This window comes from Carassius carassius, chromosome 26 (genome assembly GCF_963082965.1).
Source record: "Carassius carassius chromosome 26, fCarCar2.1, whole genome shotgun sequence".
Classification (NCBI taxonomy): Eukaryota; Metazoa; Chordata; class Actinopteri; order Cypriniformes; family Cyprinidae; genus Carassius; species Carassius carassius.
Genome location: NC_081780.1, coordinates 7,984,398 through 8,003,865, shown reverse-complemented (window position 1 = coordinate 8,003,865; position 19,468 = coordinate 7,984,398). Strand labels below are relative to the sequence as shown.

Below are 19,468 nucleotides of genomic sequence, written 5' to 3'. Positions count from 1 at the left end.
TCCATAAAAATGCTAAACAAGATGCAAAAAAAAAAGGCTTCACCAAAAAACTGCTTTTATAGACAATCACATTTGTCTTGAAGATGATGTGCATTCAAGCATAATCACTAACAGAAGCCTGATGTAGGACATCAGTAACCTAGTATGAACATAATGAGTATCATTATTTATCAGAGTCCGAGCATTGTTCCATTACAAAAAATGCTGCAGTTTGTTATGTCGGCTGTGCTTAATGTGGATTTATAAGAGATTTTAAACCATGTACAGTATTTCTAAAGATTTGTTGCAGGTATAATTTTAATTAATTAAAAAAAAAAAAAACAATAACATAAATATACTTTAGGCCAGAATTCAGAGACAACCTCTAAGGCTAAATATTACCAATCCGTCAGTAACATTTACATAAAAACTCACAGACATGTAATAATTTGATAATAAACTTTAATTTCAAGTTACATTGGATGGTTCTGAACCATAGAAAACAAGCACATTTCTGTATAAACATATGCATATCAACCAAGTTCGACAAGAACCGAATAACAATTGGGTGTTTGTGGTTTGACTACTGCCAGCTGAGCTTAATATGCAATATTTACTGAAGCGAAACAGATTTACAATTAATATACAGTTAAACTGATGAACATTCAGCTTCATATTTGAATGCATTTAAGTCGGCTTTTGGGAGTCCAGATTCACAAATCATCGGAGCACTCAGTTCATGGGACTTCCCATGGGATACCACAGCTAATAAGGTACAAAAAAAAAAACAGCTCAGTGGATAATTTAATAGTGAGGAACAAAACATTTATGGATAAATGTTACACAAGTTGTCCGTGTGAATGTTGATGAGTGCATTTGTGACATCCAGGAAGCTCCCTGCCACCACCACCACCTCCCACCCAGTCAGAATCAGTGCATGAGAAGAAGGATATTTCAAAAATATCAGAAGCATTAACAGCCACCAGTTAGTGAAGTCATACACCGTTGCTGTATCCTCACAGTCAATAATAAACAAGTCAAACCCACACCTGAGATAAACTCAATCAGGTTTGTTAGCTATATCTTTCCAATCTTATATATAACTTAGTGTCCTTTTTTGCAATTTTTTAAATTACTTTTGTTTTTGCTCTTTATACTTATTCTAGTACATTAACCAGACATGGACAGACTCACAGAATGGAGAAGGCTTACTAGAAAATACTTTGTCTTTTGACATGTGTTTTATATTCATTTATTGAATCTGAATGGCCTGCTGAAAGGCACTGCCACAACACAGGGGAAAAAGACGCTACTGCCCATCAGTCACACAAGACAGTTCTGTCTAGGTTCTAATAGGGATAGAAATAGAGTAAATGGGGACAATGGTTAGTCTAGGAGGGCATTAGCGAAGGACGGAAGGAGGCCTGCTATAGGTACAGCTCGTAATAATCATCCAGCTCTTCGTGGAACAAGTCCCACTCATCTTCGGAGTCGGTGACATCATCGTCGGTTCCAGCAGCCAGAAGCATGAGGAGCATCTCGCTGAGCTCGAATGTCACCATCTCATCTTCATTGTCGAAGGAGTCGCTGTTCTCTCGCTCATCGAAAAGATCCCAGAGTGGCGTCCGCCTGGAGTTCTGCAACACAGATTCCATTAATGGCTCAATCGAGTGACAATGATCGAATTCGTTGCACATCATTAAGTAAATACGATATGCTTTCATGCAACAGAATTTTCAGTTTGGCACCAGTGTGGGAGAAAATAGCCGAAGGCTTCAGTAGTAGCTTTACCCGGTTTCTTCCATTGGAGCCGGTCTGTCTCCTCTGGGGTTGAGGTTCTTCCAGACGCCCATCAGGAAAGGCATGCTTGTAAAAGCAGTTGGCTCCAAACGGACAGGTCCCACGGCCTTCATCAAAATATCGGCATGGTTTACTCCTAGGCATGAAGATGGACAAAACTTATCAGATAAACAAATGGATCACAAAACTTTCACTTTAACTTTTTTTTACTTTCATTACATGGAAATTAAGAGTGTCCAGAATACTCTTCAGAAAGTCACCTTTTGTGTTCCATAGAAGGCAAACGACATTCGGGTGAGTAAATGACAGAATTGATTTATTACTCAGTCTATTCATTAATTATTACTATTTAACGATTACTATATTATATCAGAAAATTCTCAATTGTGTACCCCATGCCATCCTTGTACTTCTGAATTAGTTTCTGCTTCTCCTCCTTGTCCTCCACCCAGTATTCGCTTGGTATGACAAAGTTTGATGTGATTCGACACTCTGGACAGGACCTGATCAGGAACACATTCATTTGTTACTAAAAATATGGTTCTTCCCTTTACACCAGCACTGCTTTTTTAAAAAGAACTAGACAATTACAATTAACGATAATAATCTACTAAAGATCATAGGATTTGAAGTGATTAAAGATTATCTCCCCATCCTATTCAACTTAATACATGTTTAATTATCTTAAGGACGGTCTTACTTTATGATCTTGCTCTCAAACTGCTTGGCGCTCCGCCATTTCCTGATGCACTTGAGGCAGTAACAGTGGCTGCAGTTGGAGAGGATGCCGAAACGGCGTTCGCTGGGGTTGGTTTTCTCGAACACCACCTCCATGCACACGCCACACATCATATCTTTACTACGCTGGATGGCAAATGAGATTTCCATGTCCTTCTCGTGAGCCTCAATGCAGGCCTGCCGTTATCAAACAATTTGAGATTTTACTCCAAAACTTTCAGACACTGGAAAGAGTCTGAGAACAGGATGTCAACTCCATACTCACCCTGATGTGTTGCGAGCGCTGAGAGGAGTCAGAAGGGTGTAGAACCTGTAGGCCGCACATGTCGCAAACGTCTCCGTGGAGGTAGGCGCAGTTGACACCATAGCGACATTCGCCAACAGCGGCGTACGGGCAAAGCTGTTTCTTAATTTCTTTGTTAGCTAGTTCTTTCTCGTACTCCTCTTCAATGAGAGGTCCAGGCCCCTCAAACGGCACTGGATCAGCTGCAGAGAGAACAAAAGAAGATGATTTTAAAGGAATAGTTTACTCAGAAATGAAAATTCTGTCATTAATTACTCGCCTTAATGTCATTCCAACCCCATAAGACCTTCATTCATCTTCTGAACACAAAGGAAGATATTTTTGATTAAATCTGAGAGCTTTTTGATTCTGACCCTGCATAGACAGCAATGCAACGGACACGTTTAAGGCCCAAAAAGGTAGTAAGGACATTAAAATAGTCCATGTGACATCAGTTTTAACCATTTTATGAAGCTATGAGAATACCTTTTGTGCGCAAAGAAAACTAAAATAGTTACTTTACTGAATAATTCTCTTCTTCGTGATACTCACGTAAATGGCCAAGGACTGACCCGGAAGAGAGGATATCGTTGAATAAAGCTGTATGTAGTTCCGTTGCTGTCTATGGACTGTCAGAAAGCTCTTGGATTTCATCAAAAATATTTTAATTTGTGTTCTTACGGGTTTAGAATGACATGAGGGTGAGTAATTAATGTCAGAATTTTTTGGGTGAACTATCCCTTTCTGGGATAAGGATAGAAAATCAACCACGCTATTGTGGTGTAGGCTGAAAAAATACCAATCTTTTGCTTACAATCTGAAGACAACACTACAAATGACAGAACTTATATATATAAAAAGTAAAACAATTCAGTCCTTGAGATTTTGAGACATAAATGACCTGAAAGAAATTTGAAAAAGAAACGGCAAGATCTATTGACGTATTTAGCGGTTTTGTAATGTGGTCTATCAAAGAAAGCGCTGGAGGAAAAATCACCTGCTTTCCTGAATGTAGGAGCTTTGTGCTACCACCCAAAGACTAGGAAAGAAACAGCACTGTTACTTTGGCTCTTTGCTGATGAAGTCACCCTTTTAGATAAATCTAAGTGGGTCTGGGCCAACAAGGACAAGAAAGTACACTGGTAGAGCACAGCTTGAGCTCTGCTGCGTGTGCAGGGTCAGTCCAAGTTTAGTGAGGGGGCTGATTATTTATGCATTATAAATGGCTAGTTCTGATTGTATTTGCCACATTTGAAGTAGTCATAAAATGGCGATAAATGCACCCATGTAGCCAAAGATTCTATAAGAATCTGCCAAGTTGCTACGCTGCTTGGCAACTTTAAAAAGCCTACAGTAAATGAGCTACATGATGACACCGCAGTGTTATTTTAGTATCATTTATATACTATAGTATTTATTTACATTTAGAATTGGCTGTAATATTTTCAGCTGTCATTTTAAAGTAAAATTGATGTGCTTTTGTCTTTTTTTATTTCTTATATTTGGCTTTTATTTCCGTTATAGTAATTTTCTAAAGTTTCCCCATTAAATTTGTATAGTTTAAGATAATGTTATTTAATTTGAATAAACCTGAAATAAAAGAGTATTTCATTTACAATAACAACATTTACTACACAGAATAATTAGTTTATAAATGTATTTTTTTAAATTATTTATATTTATATTTATATACATATATATATACATACATACATACATACATACATACATACATATGTGTATGTATATATGAGAGAGAGAGAGAGAGAGAGGGAGATGCCATTTTTTTCTCCATCATGTTGCAGTAATTTTACCACCATTTTTAGGTTTAGCGATCATTCCTTGGTCATGGTTTCGATACCCAAGGAATGCACATGCTGATATAACTTATCGTGTAACTTGAATGTACTCACTTTGGATAAAAGCACTTGCCAAATGCATAAGTGTGACTGCAACAATAAGATTCAATTTGTTAGCTTATGTTATGCATCATGCACTAACAATAATATACGATAGTTCCACAACATTTATTCATGTTAACAAATTGAAACTCACTGTGTTACCGATTAATTACTTAATTATTTACAGAAATGTATTGAAATGTTGCATCTAGTTCAAACCCAGTCTGCTTGGGAATCCAAGTAAGAGATTTATTTTCCAGGAAGTGAAAATCAGTTCCATTGGTTCTTGTATACACCAATGAATAAGCACGCCACAAAAACAGTTACAGCATTATTATGACAAACCAAAGCATTGGTCAAACAAATAGATATAAAATAAAAGCCTAATTTTAAAAGAGCCTTCATATTGAAAACTGAATGCTTGTATTCTCACAGATTGTCTTGGAAGTGACAACTGAACATGTTTCCCTGCTACACTCACCCCTCCCACAATAGGGCTGCCCTGGCACGAACTCGGCAGCATTGATCCAGTCCACTGCCCCCAAGCCTTGAGGCTTCTCCTGGGCATCGGTCGTAGCACCTGGCCCATCAGATACGGGGTCAGGAGTGCCAGCAAGCGGAGCAGCGGTCAGCGGCACCGGCGGCTTAGAACTAGGGACTTCATCTTGCTTTGCAGGTTTAGTATGTTCATACCTGAGGCACAATGCAAATTTAATGAAAATACAATAAAATGGACTATGCAATGAAAATGCACCCCTAGGCTTACGTAGTTGATCTCTAAAATGAAAGCATCTAAATGAAAAACTTGTTCCCTGTAGTAATTATGAAATGTAATGACATTTTTGCTAGTATAAATACACAAAAATAACATTTAAGTGAGTGTTGGCTGTTATTAAAACAATGTGCTTAGATAAACTATTTCAGACAGGCTTTAGCATCTTATTAGAATTAAGCGGCTGTGGGGTTTTTTTGTCTTGGGTGTCAGAGTGTTCCCCACTGGTGGTATTTTTTTCCTCAAGCTGATACAGTCACAAACTTGAAGATTTGTGCGTGGTTACCATGGTGAGTACATGTCTTGTTCACACTCATAATGCAGCAGTTAGCCTCTTTCAGAAGTGATTCATTTTAATGCATAACATTTCCAAGTGGGTTTTACAGTGCAAACTGTCTGCAGGCTTCACCAAGACTAAACATTTCAAGACTGAAAAATAATAGAAGAAAACAAATGTAGGTAAACTAGTCAACCTTACTGGTGTACAAGAACAAGTTTTAAATGTAGTGTTGTTGGGTTGCTTGCATCTCAGGGAATGTTTCAAACAACAATTGTTAGAAAGGAACAGCTAGTTTATACATGCAATGATTGTTTAAGACAATAACCAATCCATTTGAATTCCTCGAGGGTAATGATATGATTTTAATTAGGCAAAAATGGAATTACGAGGTTTTTATTAAGTAGAATGATTCACCACTGTGATTTAAAAAAACTTTTTTTTTTAAACAGCGTTCATGGTACAGTGTAATAAGTTGCTCATTATTCATAAAGTAACGAGTAATATAAAATTAAATGTACATGCTGTGTATTTTGTAAAACTACTTGTACGTACACATTTCTATTGCATTTTTAATGCATTTTTTTTCAAACAAACTTGCATTCAAGCATCTGAAGTATGCATTTTAGCGCATTTAACCAGTATGCATGTTCCCTGAAAATCAAACACGTGATCTTGCACTTACATTTCTAGCGGTATTCACTTTAAATTTGAGCTGCAGAAGCAAGTCAATTTATTAAGTAAAATCAAATAAATAATAATTTAATATAAATTAATTCGAAAATAATTTATTAAAACAATTTAAATTTGAATACATTCTTAAAATAAAAAAAATGAAAATAAAATTTCTCAATTGACAATACAAAAAAAAAAATCCTGATGACATTGTCATAACATAGTTTAGCACCTGACCTTTTATATTTCTCTTTATTCCCCATCAAAACACGCTTCAGCAATCAGAGACCTCTCCATTCTCAAACCTCTTGGGTCATTCAGCCCTATTCTAGCCCAATGTGTGATTGCGTGCACATGTCGGCCTGTACGTGGGGGTGGGGGTCGCATAAATAAATGACACATCGGTGGAAGCACAAATGGCTACTGCAGAATGGCAGAATGAACCGAATGAACCTGACAGCGGTAGCAACAGCAGCAGAAGGAGACAGAGAGAGAGAGGGATGCATGTTAACACACTGGGGTTATGTAATTGCCATGCAGGCTGCAGTGTGCTGCTCCATTTTGCCCCCAGTTTGGTGGGGGTGGGGGGGGGCACATGGAAGGAGACAGCAAGAGACAGAGCTAGACACAAAGCAGCAAAGCAGAATCCATCCATAATGAAGCATACACTGAGGCCCTTTCTACACACACTTAATGAAAGCTGACCCCCCTTCCTCGCAAAACACACAGGAACAATAATACACCATATAGGGACAAAAGCATCACTGCACCTCCCTATACTCAAGACCCTGTAACGGCAGGAAACAGTCCTCTCAAGCAGAGCAAGAGGGAGCTCTCGGTCAGATGTAATGCTGTCATAGAACAGCCTCAGCAAACAAAGACATTCCCATACTGCCGAGCTGGGGGCAGCAGTTACTATGGGGATACACTTGACCGCAGACAGATATGAGACAAACACGGTCTACACTGTCTGGCTCGCAGGCTAATTTTTTACTCCGCTTCTAGCACCAATGCATTTGACTGCAATGGCTGAAGGTGGTGTGTCTGTAGGCCAATAAGAAATGGCATGCGTTTCATTCGTTTTGGCATTTTTCTGTCTACAGACAGCATTAATACAACACAAATGTAAACAGCCAGTTTGTAGGCCATTTCTTTTTAAGTGCACTTTGTGTGCTTAGGTATGAAAATGCCAACATTGATAAAATGCAAACATAGCTCGACCTGTAATAGCTCTTAAAGTGACAGTTCAGGGAAAAATTTACATACTTCTCACTCCAAAACATGTATGACCTAATTTTTCATATTTAAATAACATTCGGTGATAGTCAATGTTGTTTATGGGCAAACATGCTCGTCAAAATATCTTATTTTGTGTTTTGCCCCAAAAAGACACTCACACAGCTTTAGGAATTAAAAATTATGACAGAATATTCCATTTGGGTGAACTATCCCTTTAAGAAAGCAACAAACTCAACCACTTGTTTACAGAAAATTCTGCATCTCGGATATCACGGGTACGTAATGAAGCAACACACAACACTTCTCAGTATCCTTGCTTACCGCTACTACATTTAAACACACTCATGTGTTACAGCCCCAAACACAGAAATACAGATTGCATTACCTTTGATGTTATGTAATATCTACACAGATCTAATCAAAAGAGTCAGCGGTTGTTTTGAAGCACGTTTTGTTTCAAGTCTTACGTTTCATCATTGTAACTCTTACCTGCAACGGTCCCCAAAAGCACAGCATCCCTTTTGAAAGAACTTGCAGATCATGGTTGGCTTGCAGCTGCTGAGGTCGTGTGAATATCGACAGTTGTCGCCCTCTTTGCAAAGCCCGTGCATGAAATACCTACAAATAAAAATGTTTTTCGAGCTTGATATGAAACACTCATAGAGAATCCACTGTATAGGGTTTTACACACCGTGAAACAGATGTAAAATGATCAATATCCATCTCATACTAATAAGCATCAGAGCCTTAAAAAAGACTATAGCTATGATTCATAATACACTGCCCACATCATTTACTGTATAAACAGCTTGACCCAAATAACCCTTCATATGTGCATGTTAGGACTACAGTGCTAATGTAAACATTACATTTTTTTGGGGTTTGAAATCTCAAAAACACCTACTTTAATTTTTACTATTTTGTGGATGAATAAAAAGGTTATTTTGTACAGTCATGACTGGACTACGATAAAGCTTGGAACAAGAATTCATATACATAAATCATTGAGGCTGACACTGACATATTGGCTGCTGTCCAAACTGGTAAACTCAACGTTTTTTTATGATTTCCTTGAATAAGCTACTCTTTACTGTCAAACTCACTGCCATGTGTGGTAGATGCAGACAGTGCCGTGATTTCACAAAAACGGATGCTGCAGAGATAAACACACAGAGGAAGAAAGGACCGCAAGTAAGTAGCCGCTGTCGGACTGATCGCTGCGTTACAACAACAAAAAAACAAACAAACAAACACACACATACTCCTCCAGTTCAGCACAAAGACAGCGGCGCTATCCGATACATCGCTATCGACACACAGACACGCGGTTGCGTTTCATATTTATGACCGTTTAATATTGCGACATCCGCGTTCCTCGACTGATTTCCACTAACCTGCAGGTTACGTGCTTCGTCCAGCCTCCGATAACTGCTGGAGCCGCTGTTGACGCTGCCGCTGCCTCCGCCATTGCTGTTTATGTTGTTGAAGCCGCAGCACCCGGATCTTCCGGAAAGCGGCTGTTCTGCGCTCGGCCATTTTCGGAAAACCGAAGGCGCCGTACTTGATCGAGTGTTCTCGGAAGACAAAAAAACAGCATCATAATCGGGTGTTTTCGGAAAAGCGAAGCCTTAACAAGAGTCAGGTGCTTAAACGTTCCAATAAAAGTAATCGCTAATAAAAGTGGGTGAAACACCTCTTCAAATTTAATACATTATCAGCATACCCTAAAAATAACATTTATAGTTTGACTGATGTTTTTTGCTGTTAATTTGCGTATACTTTTTTTTTTAAATGTATTCAGAAGTTATTTTTCGAAATCGGCGACAGTTTGTAGTTAAATTGATCGTACAAAATTTGAGTCCAGATACATTTTGGAGTGAATATTGAGAATAAAATATTAGAGATATTAAAATCGTATCATGTATGGTGATAATCACATTATCAATGATTATAGCGTTCGATCTGCATTCTTTAAAATGAGTCAAGTGTAATTTCCAAGCTTATTACTTGAAGTGATGTCATATATTAGATAACCACTTTCTGTTTCTCTGAAAAGCACAGAGAATTAGATAATTGCTTATCCTTGTTTCATGTTTCAAAACTTTGTGGAGAGTTTACACGTAAATGGCAAAACCCACTGCTTATTTGCCAAATTTTACACACTTCAAATATAGCAGAAAGAGAGAGAAGGTAGAAATAGCAAACAGATAATGTAGTGTTTTTGGTAGGAATTTTAAACAGCACACATTTCCCAAACCAAATAGAAAATAAGTTGTAATTAGTTTGGGATAACTTTAAAGAAGTCCTATTTCTTATTGAACATACCATGATTAATAACTGTCATTAAGAGGAACCATGCATGCACATATTTTTATTTTATTATTTGCTAATTTATAGTTTTTTTTCATTAATAATCCCGCATACACTATGCTTTTATAAGCAGCTTCTTGAGAGGAAAGATGCAAGAGCACCAAACATAATATATTATGAAAATTTATATATATATATATATATATATATATATATATATAATCAACTTCTTATTCTGTTAATCCATTCATTTAATAATATAAGCAAAAGGTGCATAATCACATGTCAGATATAAACAGGTGTTCTTGTAAGACAGTGGTAAGGAAAGTCCCTTCACTGTTCCTTTTTACACCTGACTTCAGAGATGTCACCGCAACAAAAGGCCGGGTATTTCTCTCTCCTGAAACCATTATCATTGTGACTGGTGTTAAATATTTAAGCTCATTATTAAACAAAAATTCCTGGCATCCTTTTTTTTTTCTGGATCGCAGTGGTATTTACAATGAAATCCATTAATGCTCTTTCTCTCTATAAACATACCCAGTAAATAAATAGAATAGATAACAATGACTAAAGGTGTTGTAGCTTAACATAAGCATTAACATGAGTGAGTAAATATGCAAATGTGCAATAACAAGGTAAGTCATATTAAAATGCAACCTTTCAGTAATCAAACTAAACAAACTCAATGTGTTGTAGATACATTCAATATAAACTAGATAAATGTTGCCCTTTTAAGGTTTTATCCCCGGCCATTTAGAGAAGTGGAGTATTGTGCATTAAGGGAAGTTCAAGTACTTTGTAAAACACCGTTGTGTAATTGTTTTGTTAATATGGTTAATACAATGTGCAGGGGTGTCTTTATAAGGTCACATAATCATGTACAGCAGAGCTCAAGCTGTAAATGGACAGGAAGAAAATCTCACCATTATTTATTGAACTACAAATATTAATCTTTCATATATAAGGTAAACAACCATTTATTTATTCTAATAAATCATTTGTATATATATTGTTTTGTCAAAGCAAGTGTATAGCAGCCATTTGTTTTGATGTTATATGTAATAAATAATCTACAGTACAGGAAACTGTATATTATTTTGTTATTATATTTTAGAATATTATTATGTATTATTTTATTTTGTCAGATTTTTAATACATTATTTTCTTATGTATTTACATTTGAAATTTTTACGTTTATATATATATATATATATATATATATATATATATTTAGCTATTCAGTTGCACATTTGTCTAAGTAAGTGTATGCGTATATAATGAATTCATTATTTAACACATATAAACCTTTTAATTTGCAGAGGATGTTATCCACCATCTGGCCTGTGCTTATATCATGTCTCTTACTTATTTTGTTAAAAGCACATGGCAAAGAAGTTGGATATTGTTCCACTTTGACGGAGCACACAAAAGATCTTTCCAATAATAATCTAACAAGAATACCATCACATTTATCAAACAGCATAGAGTACTTAGATGTGTCCTACAACAAGATCTCTAGCATTGTTCACAATGACCTGTCTGGTTTAACCCATCTCTGCTTCCTCAAAGTGACACACTGTGGACTTCAGTATATCTCCCCTGATGCCTTCAGCAGCAACTCTGAAATGAAAATACTGAACATCTCCTTCAACCATCTGACAGTCATTCCTAATTTGCATTTGCCCCAGCTAAGGATCCTAGACTTATCCGCCAATCTATATCCCAGTTATGCACTTCCAGCCTCGTTTGGTAACTTAAGTTACCTTTCCATCCTTGCAATCAGTAGTAAAAATGCTACTTCTGTTAATGTGAAGGACTTTGTTCCTCTTCAAAATGGCCGTTTAAAAAAAATAATATTTGGAGATGGAACAGAATTACAAAACTATGAAAATGGCTCTTTTTCGCAACTCAGATCATTACAGGAAGTTGTTCTGAAAGTGACTTTTTGCCAGCGTTTTGACATTTTCAGTGACATGATTATGGATTTTGACCAAACCCAAACGAAAAAGATTCAGCTTGTAAAGTTATTTCCAGACCAATGTACCATAAAGACTGATCCTTTCATGGCTTTTAAAGATTTGCGTGTCCTCAGTAACTTAAGCATCGTAGATACCTGGCTAAACAGCTCTGTGATGGGGAAACTGTTCAAAAATGTTTGGAAATCATCTTTTGAGGAAACTGTGTTTTTAAACATCACATACAATGAGGACACTCCTGATGGCTTCCGGCTTCCAAAGCAGAATCACACCACAAATCTACGATCCTTCATACTTGATGGTGTACGCCACAATCAGTACCACTACCCCACTTTTAACATGAGTATGGAACTAGTCAACAAACTAACCTACCTGAAGTTCTCTGGTACCGGAATGAATATTCTTCCATGCAATCTAATTTCAGCCATAAAGTCTCTACAAGTCTTGGACCTGTCCAATAACCTCTTAAATGAAGGTGGCTTCTGGTGGATTGGATGTTCATCACACAAAGTGTTTCCAGCCTTGAGGAAACTCTCGCTAAGCCATAACCGTTTCAACGACCTCGCTGAGATTGCCAAAAACGTCAATGATATGAAGTTCTTAGATTCTCTCGACTTGAGTTTCAACTCTATTTCCATTGGCAAACCATGTTTTTGGCCGCCCCACCTGACTGAGTTGAGTCTCAGCCACAACAATCTAGGAAACAATGTGTTTCACTACCTATCTCCATACTTCCAAAAGATAGACCTTTCGAAGACAGGCATAAGTGTTATTCCTTTAAATATCATATCATCATTTCCCAGACTAACGTACCTCTATCTGAGTTTTAACAGCATACAGGTCATCCCAGAGGATCTTTGGGCTCCTATGTTAGTAAGACTGCACATTGACCAGAACGCTATTACTTTCATTAGCCAGAAATCAATGGAAGGTTTCCCCAAGCTGAGGACTTTGAAAGCTGGCCGCAACCCATTTAGCTGTGATTGCGATTCCTTTTGGTTCATGACGGTGTATAATAAATCACTTCTCTCAGATTGGCCCCAGGATTACTCTTGCAGCACCCCGCCATCGTTTTCCGGCCGACGTTTGGAGACATATGAGCACGGATGGCTGTCCTGTGAACCAGGCTTGCAGGCTGCTGTGGTTCTGTCAGTGTTATCTGTGGTAGGAGTTGCTCTAGCCATCATTGTTTATGCTTGTGATGGTATATGGTACACCAAAATGCTTTGGGTTTGGATCCGAGTTAAACGGAGAGGCTACAAGAGGGCTGATCGACTGCTGAATGCCACCTTTCGCTACCATGCCTTTATTTCCTACAGCCAGCATGACTCAACCTGGGTGGGATCTCAGCTGGTACCTGAATTAGAAAGGTCAGGCCTGTCTCTTTGCGTCCATGAGAGAGATTTTGAACCTGGGAAGTGGATTGTGGACAATATAATCCATTGTGTAGAGGACAGCTACAAGAGCCTCTTCATTCTGTCCAAACACTTTGTGCAAAGCGAGTGGTGCAACTATGAACTGTTCTTCGCCCAGCACAGGGCGATCAGTGTGAACGATGACTCTCTGGTCTTCGTTCTGTTGGAGCCCATACCAACAGACTCTCTGCCCAAAAAGTTTCTAAAGTTAAGAACACTGCTGAGGCGGAAAACGTACCTGGAGTGGCCAGCAGAAGAACGCAAACAGAGAGTATTCTGGGGCAATCTTAAAGCTATCCTGCAGACTGTAAACCAAAGCAAGATTTTAAAGGATGTGGCCGCAGACATTGCTGAAATTTGTCCTCTGGTGTCTGTTAAAGAATGAAAATCTGTTTGTATTTTTAAAGTATCACAATACTGTAAATAAAATTGTGATTTGTGTGAGTTTCTGGCTTGCATGAACCTATAGTGCAGAACAAAAGTTATGTTCTAATCAGTGCTTGGATATTTTCATTTATTTTGAAACTATGAATGTGTCCTTTGTTTAGACTCAGATAGCCAGCCCAGATAATGAAAACATGAAATGTATTCTTTCTAAAAACCTTGGCCTATGTCTCCACCTATTGTTGAACTTCAGAAGTGGCGCTAACTTGTATTTTTGAACTTGATCATTTAAAGTTTTCAGTAGTTATACTACACCAATTTCTTGAAAGTTTGTTCAGTGATATATATAAAAAAAGATAATTATAATAAAAATACCGATATAGGGTAAACTGGGGCAAACTGTCAATTCACCTTTTCACTCCTTATTATTGTTGTTGTTATTAGTAAATAGATTTTTTTTAGTTATTATTATTATTATTATTATTATTATTATTATTATTATTTATTAAATACAATTTAATATTAAAGAAAGAAAGAAATTAAGAAACAATACTGATATTTAATTTACTGGGGCTGTCACACATTTTACCCCAGTTATTATACTGTAAGTAAAAGTACCATTCTGGCTTTAGTGATGTATAGCTATGTTTATCTAATGCATGTAACTTTGAAAGAATTCTGAAACATAATTCGTGAAATAGTGCAATTGTAATTCAAACGCTCATGTTGCAAAGGTATAAAATTTGCAACATGAAAATCTTCAGCAAAGTAAAACAATTATGATAGGCTACATAATTCATACTACGATAATTCATGCAACAGCAATATCAAGCTCTTTAAGTTGCCAATATGTATTGTAATTTATAAATTGCGCAAAGTGTAGGCTACAATTTAATAAAACGCGTGTGACAACTTGCTCTAATAAAACAGTAACATTAAGCAATAAAACATTTATGAAACAATTCATGACATATTTAACAGGTAATGTACAAATAGCATATATTAAGCCATTTATTTGCCAACAAACGTTGAAGTTTCCACATTTTGCAATTTGCTTTATGTGTGAAAATATACTCAGTTCGACCTTCAATGTATCCAGTTCTGTAAACATTTCCAGTGCCACTGTATGTTGCACACTACATTACCCACATATGCCCAAGCCCATCATCAACTGCGCATGCGCGGAAAAGTCAGTACTTGACGCCCCCCCCCCCCTCCCTATTTCAATGGTGGTTAGGAGGCACTACCCTTTCTTTTACTGTCTATGGCACTACCGCTGTACATAGACGCTATAAGAAACAAGGCTTGGTGTTTTCGCATAAAAAAATCAAATAGGAGCAGGAACAAACCACCCGGGAAATTATATTGTGACCTGTTGTGCTGGACCTGGAGCGTTCAGATAGATTATATTTGATGTGAATCTGTCTGCACGGATAGACAGGGTGAGTATCCCACCAAGGCCTCTCTTGTCCACCGCCTCCACATTCAGCTGCTTTCCTCTCTCACTTCACCTCTTTATAACATACCTCATCCCTCTTTACCTCTCAAACGTCTGTTTCTCGTGGAAATGCTGTGTTTTGTGTGTGTGTTTCATCAGTCTGACAGACTAACGTTAGTCGTAGTTAGCGGAGTAAGTTAGCCGCTAGCCGCACCGTTTGACCGGCTTTTAATAAAATACACGAATGTCAATCCTCGCTTCGCCAAACACTGACTTATTTTTTGTCATTCATGCTCTTACACAGTACATAGGAAATGTACACTGATTTTAGTATGTATTTAGCATGTTGAATAACTTCCATATGTGCTAGCTTAGCTGGATTACTCAAAGGCATTAACGTAACAAGGAAACACATTTCATTTCTGTACATATGTTACTTTGACAGAGGGAATTTCCTTGTTATTTGAGTAGGAAGTTGCAGTTTTTTTCTGAGCATAAATAATTTTAAAGGTATGACGTCTGATATTTCTGTTATATTGACATAGCTCCGTTGCTGCAGTTTATTTTATTATTTTTGTCCACACCCTTTATTATTGTGTGTGGCGCTTGTTTCAATAGGCAGCCCACTGACAGGAGGTGCTTCCTACAGGTTTTCATGGGCCAAAAGCACCTGTCCTCCTTTCCACAAGAAATGATATGAAGTCAGTGTCTCTCAGAAGAGGGTTCTGAGGGTTTTGTGTTTGGCTGCAACATTGTTTCTGTTGAGTATGCACCATTAATACTGTTGTCAGCAGTGAGCCTTTTGAGCTTACCCTCTGCATTTTTGTCTTTTAGATGTGAGCATATTTTTAAAGGAATAAACGAGCCAGAAATGCAAACGTGATCATGTTATTCCAAACCCTTATTTCTTTCTTCAGTGAACCACAAAATAAGATTTGACCAAGATAAATGGCTGAGACTGTCCATTCGGTTCCATTCAGTTTTGGGGTGAACTTTTTTTCTTAAACGCTTTACTTTGTTGCATGACAACTAAGATTTAAATAAACTGAAGGTTTGCCAGTTATATTTATGCATATTATTCTATATAAAGATCCTTGTAAAAGGGTAACGTTAGAGAGTTTTGCTTGTATTGTGCTTTGTGAGCGATAACAGGTGGTTTTCAAGTGGACTGTCTAGGCCCAGTTCCAGTGCACCGTCAGGCATTGTTTGTGCCAGACACAATGTTTGAGAGACAATTTTCTGGCAAGGGTCACCGGTGCTATATGATCCTGTTCTGAATGGACATCTGCCTTGGTGTTCAGTTGCATAGAAGTAGTACTCTGTTTTTATAGTTGGTTGAAAAAGTTCATTTGCACCTTTTACATTCAGTTTGATCGGGTCTGCTACAATCCAGGCGGGACAGGAAAAAAGCCTTTTAATTTCAGCTTTAATGAGATATGCAAAGATCGGCTGTTTTGTGACTAAAGCTGTTTAGTTGTGTTCGATAACCATGCTTTTTTTTTCTCGACTATTGGCTATTGCAGATATGTTCGAAAATGGATACCTTTTGTGTTACATTTATCATTTTTAGTGCCTTACTTCTGTCTGCCCAGAATAGCTTTTCTTTCATTCCTTGCCGATGCCTCTTCCATCTGTTCATGAAGAGCAGCCCACAAATGGACACGACTCCCACTCAGATAATAATTTCAGCTATGCTCTTCTGTGACATCAGAATGATGCCAGCTGAGAAAACTGTCCATCTTTTTACTAATTGTCACCATACTGCATACATTTGTCAGAGCAAAAGGCAGCTTTTACAGCCTGTGACTATAAATTTAACATCATGATGTTTTGAATTCAGTCTGTCTTAATGTGTAGCAGTGTGTAGTTGACATTTGTTTGTGGTTGTGTATTAGGATGTTTAATTGAATTGGTGTAGTGTGACTTGACTTGATATAACTGCACGTTACCATCACCATCCATCAAAGCCCATTTAAAATGCACACCTTCCTTTTGACTTGCACATGAAGTTATCTGCCTGTTGCAGAAACACTTTCAGAATGCTGCCAAAGACTTTCTAAGACCAACTTTAAGCCTTAAGATTGTGATTTTTGTTTTAAGTTGCAGTTTTGTCATAAAGTGTTATGAAGCCCCTCAATTTTGTTTGTAGATGACAGACTGTTCCTGAGATTTGTGCTGTTATTGTGGATTCAGATGTTGACTTTCCATTGAAGGTAATGGCATTTTGACCACATTTTCTAAGCCCAAAAAAACACAGACCTTCAATTTGCTGTATTCAGTGTTGGCACATGTGTTGTTAATCTCATCCTTTGGTGTGGCCTTTAGTGTGGTTATTGATGTTTTGTCATAAAATGTTGCGGAAGCCTTCCATTTTTATTTCTAGATGGCACAATGTCCTTCAGATCTGCATTGTTTTTGTATTTGCAAAGTTGGCTTTCTATTTAAGGTTATGTCGAAAGTTTTCTGAATCAAACATGCATGCTCAAAGTTATTAGTACTGCAAGTGACCTATCAGATATTAACTTTATTCAGTTTTTCTGCTTTAAATAGGTATGCCGTAGCATCTCAGTGAGGTTTGAGGTTTCGTCCACTTATTGTTCATCTCCCAAGCTACTCTGGGTTTATGTATACACAAAAACATGTACAGTCGCCAAAACTCACATTGCAAACATGTTTGTTACCGTCTCTGCTCCAAAGTAATTCATGGGTGATTCTGGCTTTATTGCTCAATGTAAGCATACTGATTTCAGTTTAGTTTAATCCAGATTTGCATTTACATTGGAAGTGCATTGTGATAATCAGAGACGAGACCTTTTGCTCAGCATTTATGTCTTAATTTTAAAGGTCATCTTGTGACTTTTATTGCCCCATTTCATTCCACATTACGCATCTTTCTTTCACAACATGTGCATGTGATATTAGATGCCAGAGGGTCTCAAACCCCACACAGCTTGAGTGTGTCATGGGGATTTATAATCATTGTGTTGGAATTAAATGTTTTTTTTTTTTACAAGAATGATGGTTAAATGTTTGTTATGCCCCATCCCCAGCAACGGCCAGCAGAAAGCTTTCATTACCCAGAGCTGATATCCGCCTCTGCTGGGAAGGAATCCCATCCTCACCGACAGTGGGAATTCCTTCTCCATACAGTCCTGGCCCCGGGGCCAGCAAAAAAAACCTTCACACCCTGTTTCTAATTCCATATTGGCATGTTAAGGAGACTGTGCTTTGCAATTTCCCTACCTCCCCCCTTACTAGCTGGGGTGAGACCTTGTCGATCCGAGGAACTGCTGATTACCCTACATGTAGTGCAGACCGCCCCCTGTGTTCAATCAGCATTTCCCTTTTAAAGGGAGATTCAAGGGACTGACTCCTCCTGCTGTACACTGCCTGGCCAGGATGGGATATTTTTAGACCGCTCCTGGTGTTTCCGCTACTGACAATGACCATAAGACCCCATGAAATGACAATTGGAGCTTTGTTGGCTTTTATTCTGCATGTGCTAGCTATGAGGCTGTATACATACAACACTGTTTGAAAGGTTGGGTCAGTAAGATAAAAAAAATAAAGTATCTTATGCTCAACGAGGCTGCATTTAATTGATCAGAAATGCAGTAAAACAGTAGTTTTGTGAAATATTATTGCAATTTTAAAATGTTTTCTGTTTAAATAAATTTTAAAATGTAAATTATTAATGTAATGGCAAAGCAGAATACATTACACTTCAGTGTGACTTGATCTTTCAGAAAGACTTAAGCTTCTTTGATGAATAGAAAGTTCAAAAGAGCAGCATCTATTTAAAAGATAAATCTTTTATAACTTTATAATAGTCTTTACTGTAAGTTTGATCAATTCAATGTGCCCTTTGTGTACAAAAGTATTTTAAAAAAATTACTTACCACAATGTTTTGTGTATTTTGTACTCCGGGCTCAGCAATAAGGATGGCCAAAAAAAACATTGTGCATATACTGTAGCTGAATTTTCCTGGGAAAACATACAAACAGTTTTGATTATTTTTGGCTAATCAAATGCTCTCTAGAATGTCCCTCCCCCTGCTTAAAACAGGAACTACAAATATGAGGCTAATATCATAAAATCTGGTTGTTTCCCTTATAGTTTAGAAGATATTGCTGGTTCTGCAATGTTTTTTACCAGTTGTTTAATGTGACAGATGAATCACTCCATGGAAGCTTCATATTTTGGTTCATTTGTTAATGCACACTAGGCTGTCCTGTGTTTGTTCCCATTTGGGAGCTTCGTTCAGACCATTGTTTGAT

The 19,468-nt window shown here is 37.5% G+C and overlaps 2 protein-coding genes across 3 annotated transcripts; one reads left to right on the top strand and one right to left on the bottom strand.

Moving 5' to 3' along the window:
• Positions 1–424: 424 nt before the first annotated feature.
• On the bottom strand, positions 425–9,210 carry mkrn1 (makorin, ring finger protein, 1). Its single transcript, XM_059510984.1, has 8 exons — positions 9,059–9,210; positions 8,154–8,282; positions 5,183–5,394; positions 2,783–3,003; positions 2,480–2,694; positions 2,172–2,282; positions 1,771–1,915; positions 425–1,616 (listed from the first exon to the last, which is right to left on the bottom strand). The coding sequence occupies exons 1-8, from the start codon at positions 9,130–9,132 to the stop codon at positions 1,407–1,409; spliced, it is 1,317 nt and encodes a 438-aa protein (XP_059366967.1). The 5' UTR covers positions 9,133–9,210; the 3' UTR covers positions 425–1,406.
• On the top strand, positions 5,424–14,056 carry LOC132105684 (toll-like receptor 1). Of its 2 annotated transcripts, none has more exons than XM_059510981.1 (2): positions 5,424–5,763; positions 11,297–14,056. In XM_059510981.1, exons 1-2 carry the CDS (start codon positions 5,761–5,763, stop codon positions 13,751–13,753), a joined length of 2,460 nt encoding a protein of 819 aa, XP_059366964.1. In that variant the 5' UTR covers positions 5,424–5,760; the 3' UTR covers positions 13,754–14,056. The 2 variants fall into 2 exon arrangements, with proteins under 2 accessions (XP_059366964.1, XP_059366965.1); XM_059510982.1 differs by lacking the exon at positions 5,424–5,763 and adding an exon at positions 10,812–10,942.
• The last annotated feature ends 5,412 nt before the right edge of the window (positions 14,057–19,468 follow it).

Coding starts and splice junctions, on each gene's coding strand:
- mkrn1 (XM_059510984.1), bottom strand. CDS start 9,132: ATGGCGGAGGCAGCGGCAGCGTCAACAGCGGCTCCAGCAGTTATCGGA. Junction 8,283..9,058: donor ACGAAGCACGTAACCTGCAG/GTTAGTGGAAAT, acceptor TTTTATTTGTAG/GTATTTCATGCACGGGCTTT. Junction 3,004..5,182: donor GCAGCCCTATTGTGGGAGGG/GTGAGTGTAGCA, acceptor TTCTCTCTGCAG/CTGATCCAGTGCCGTTTGAG.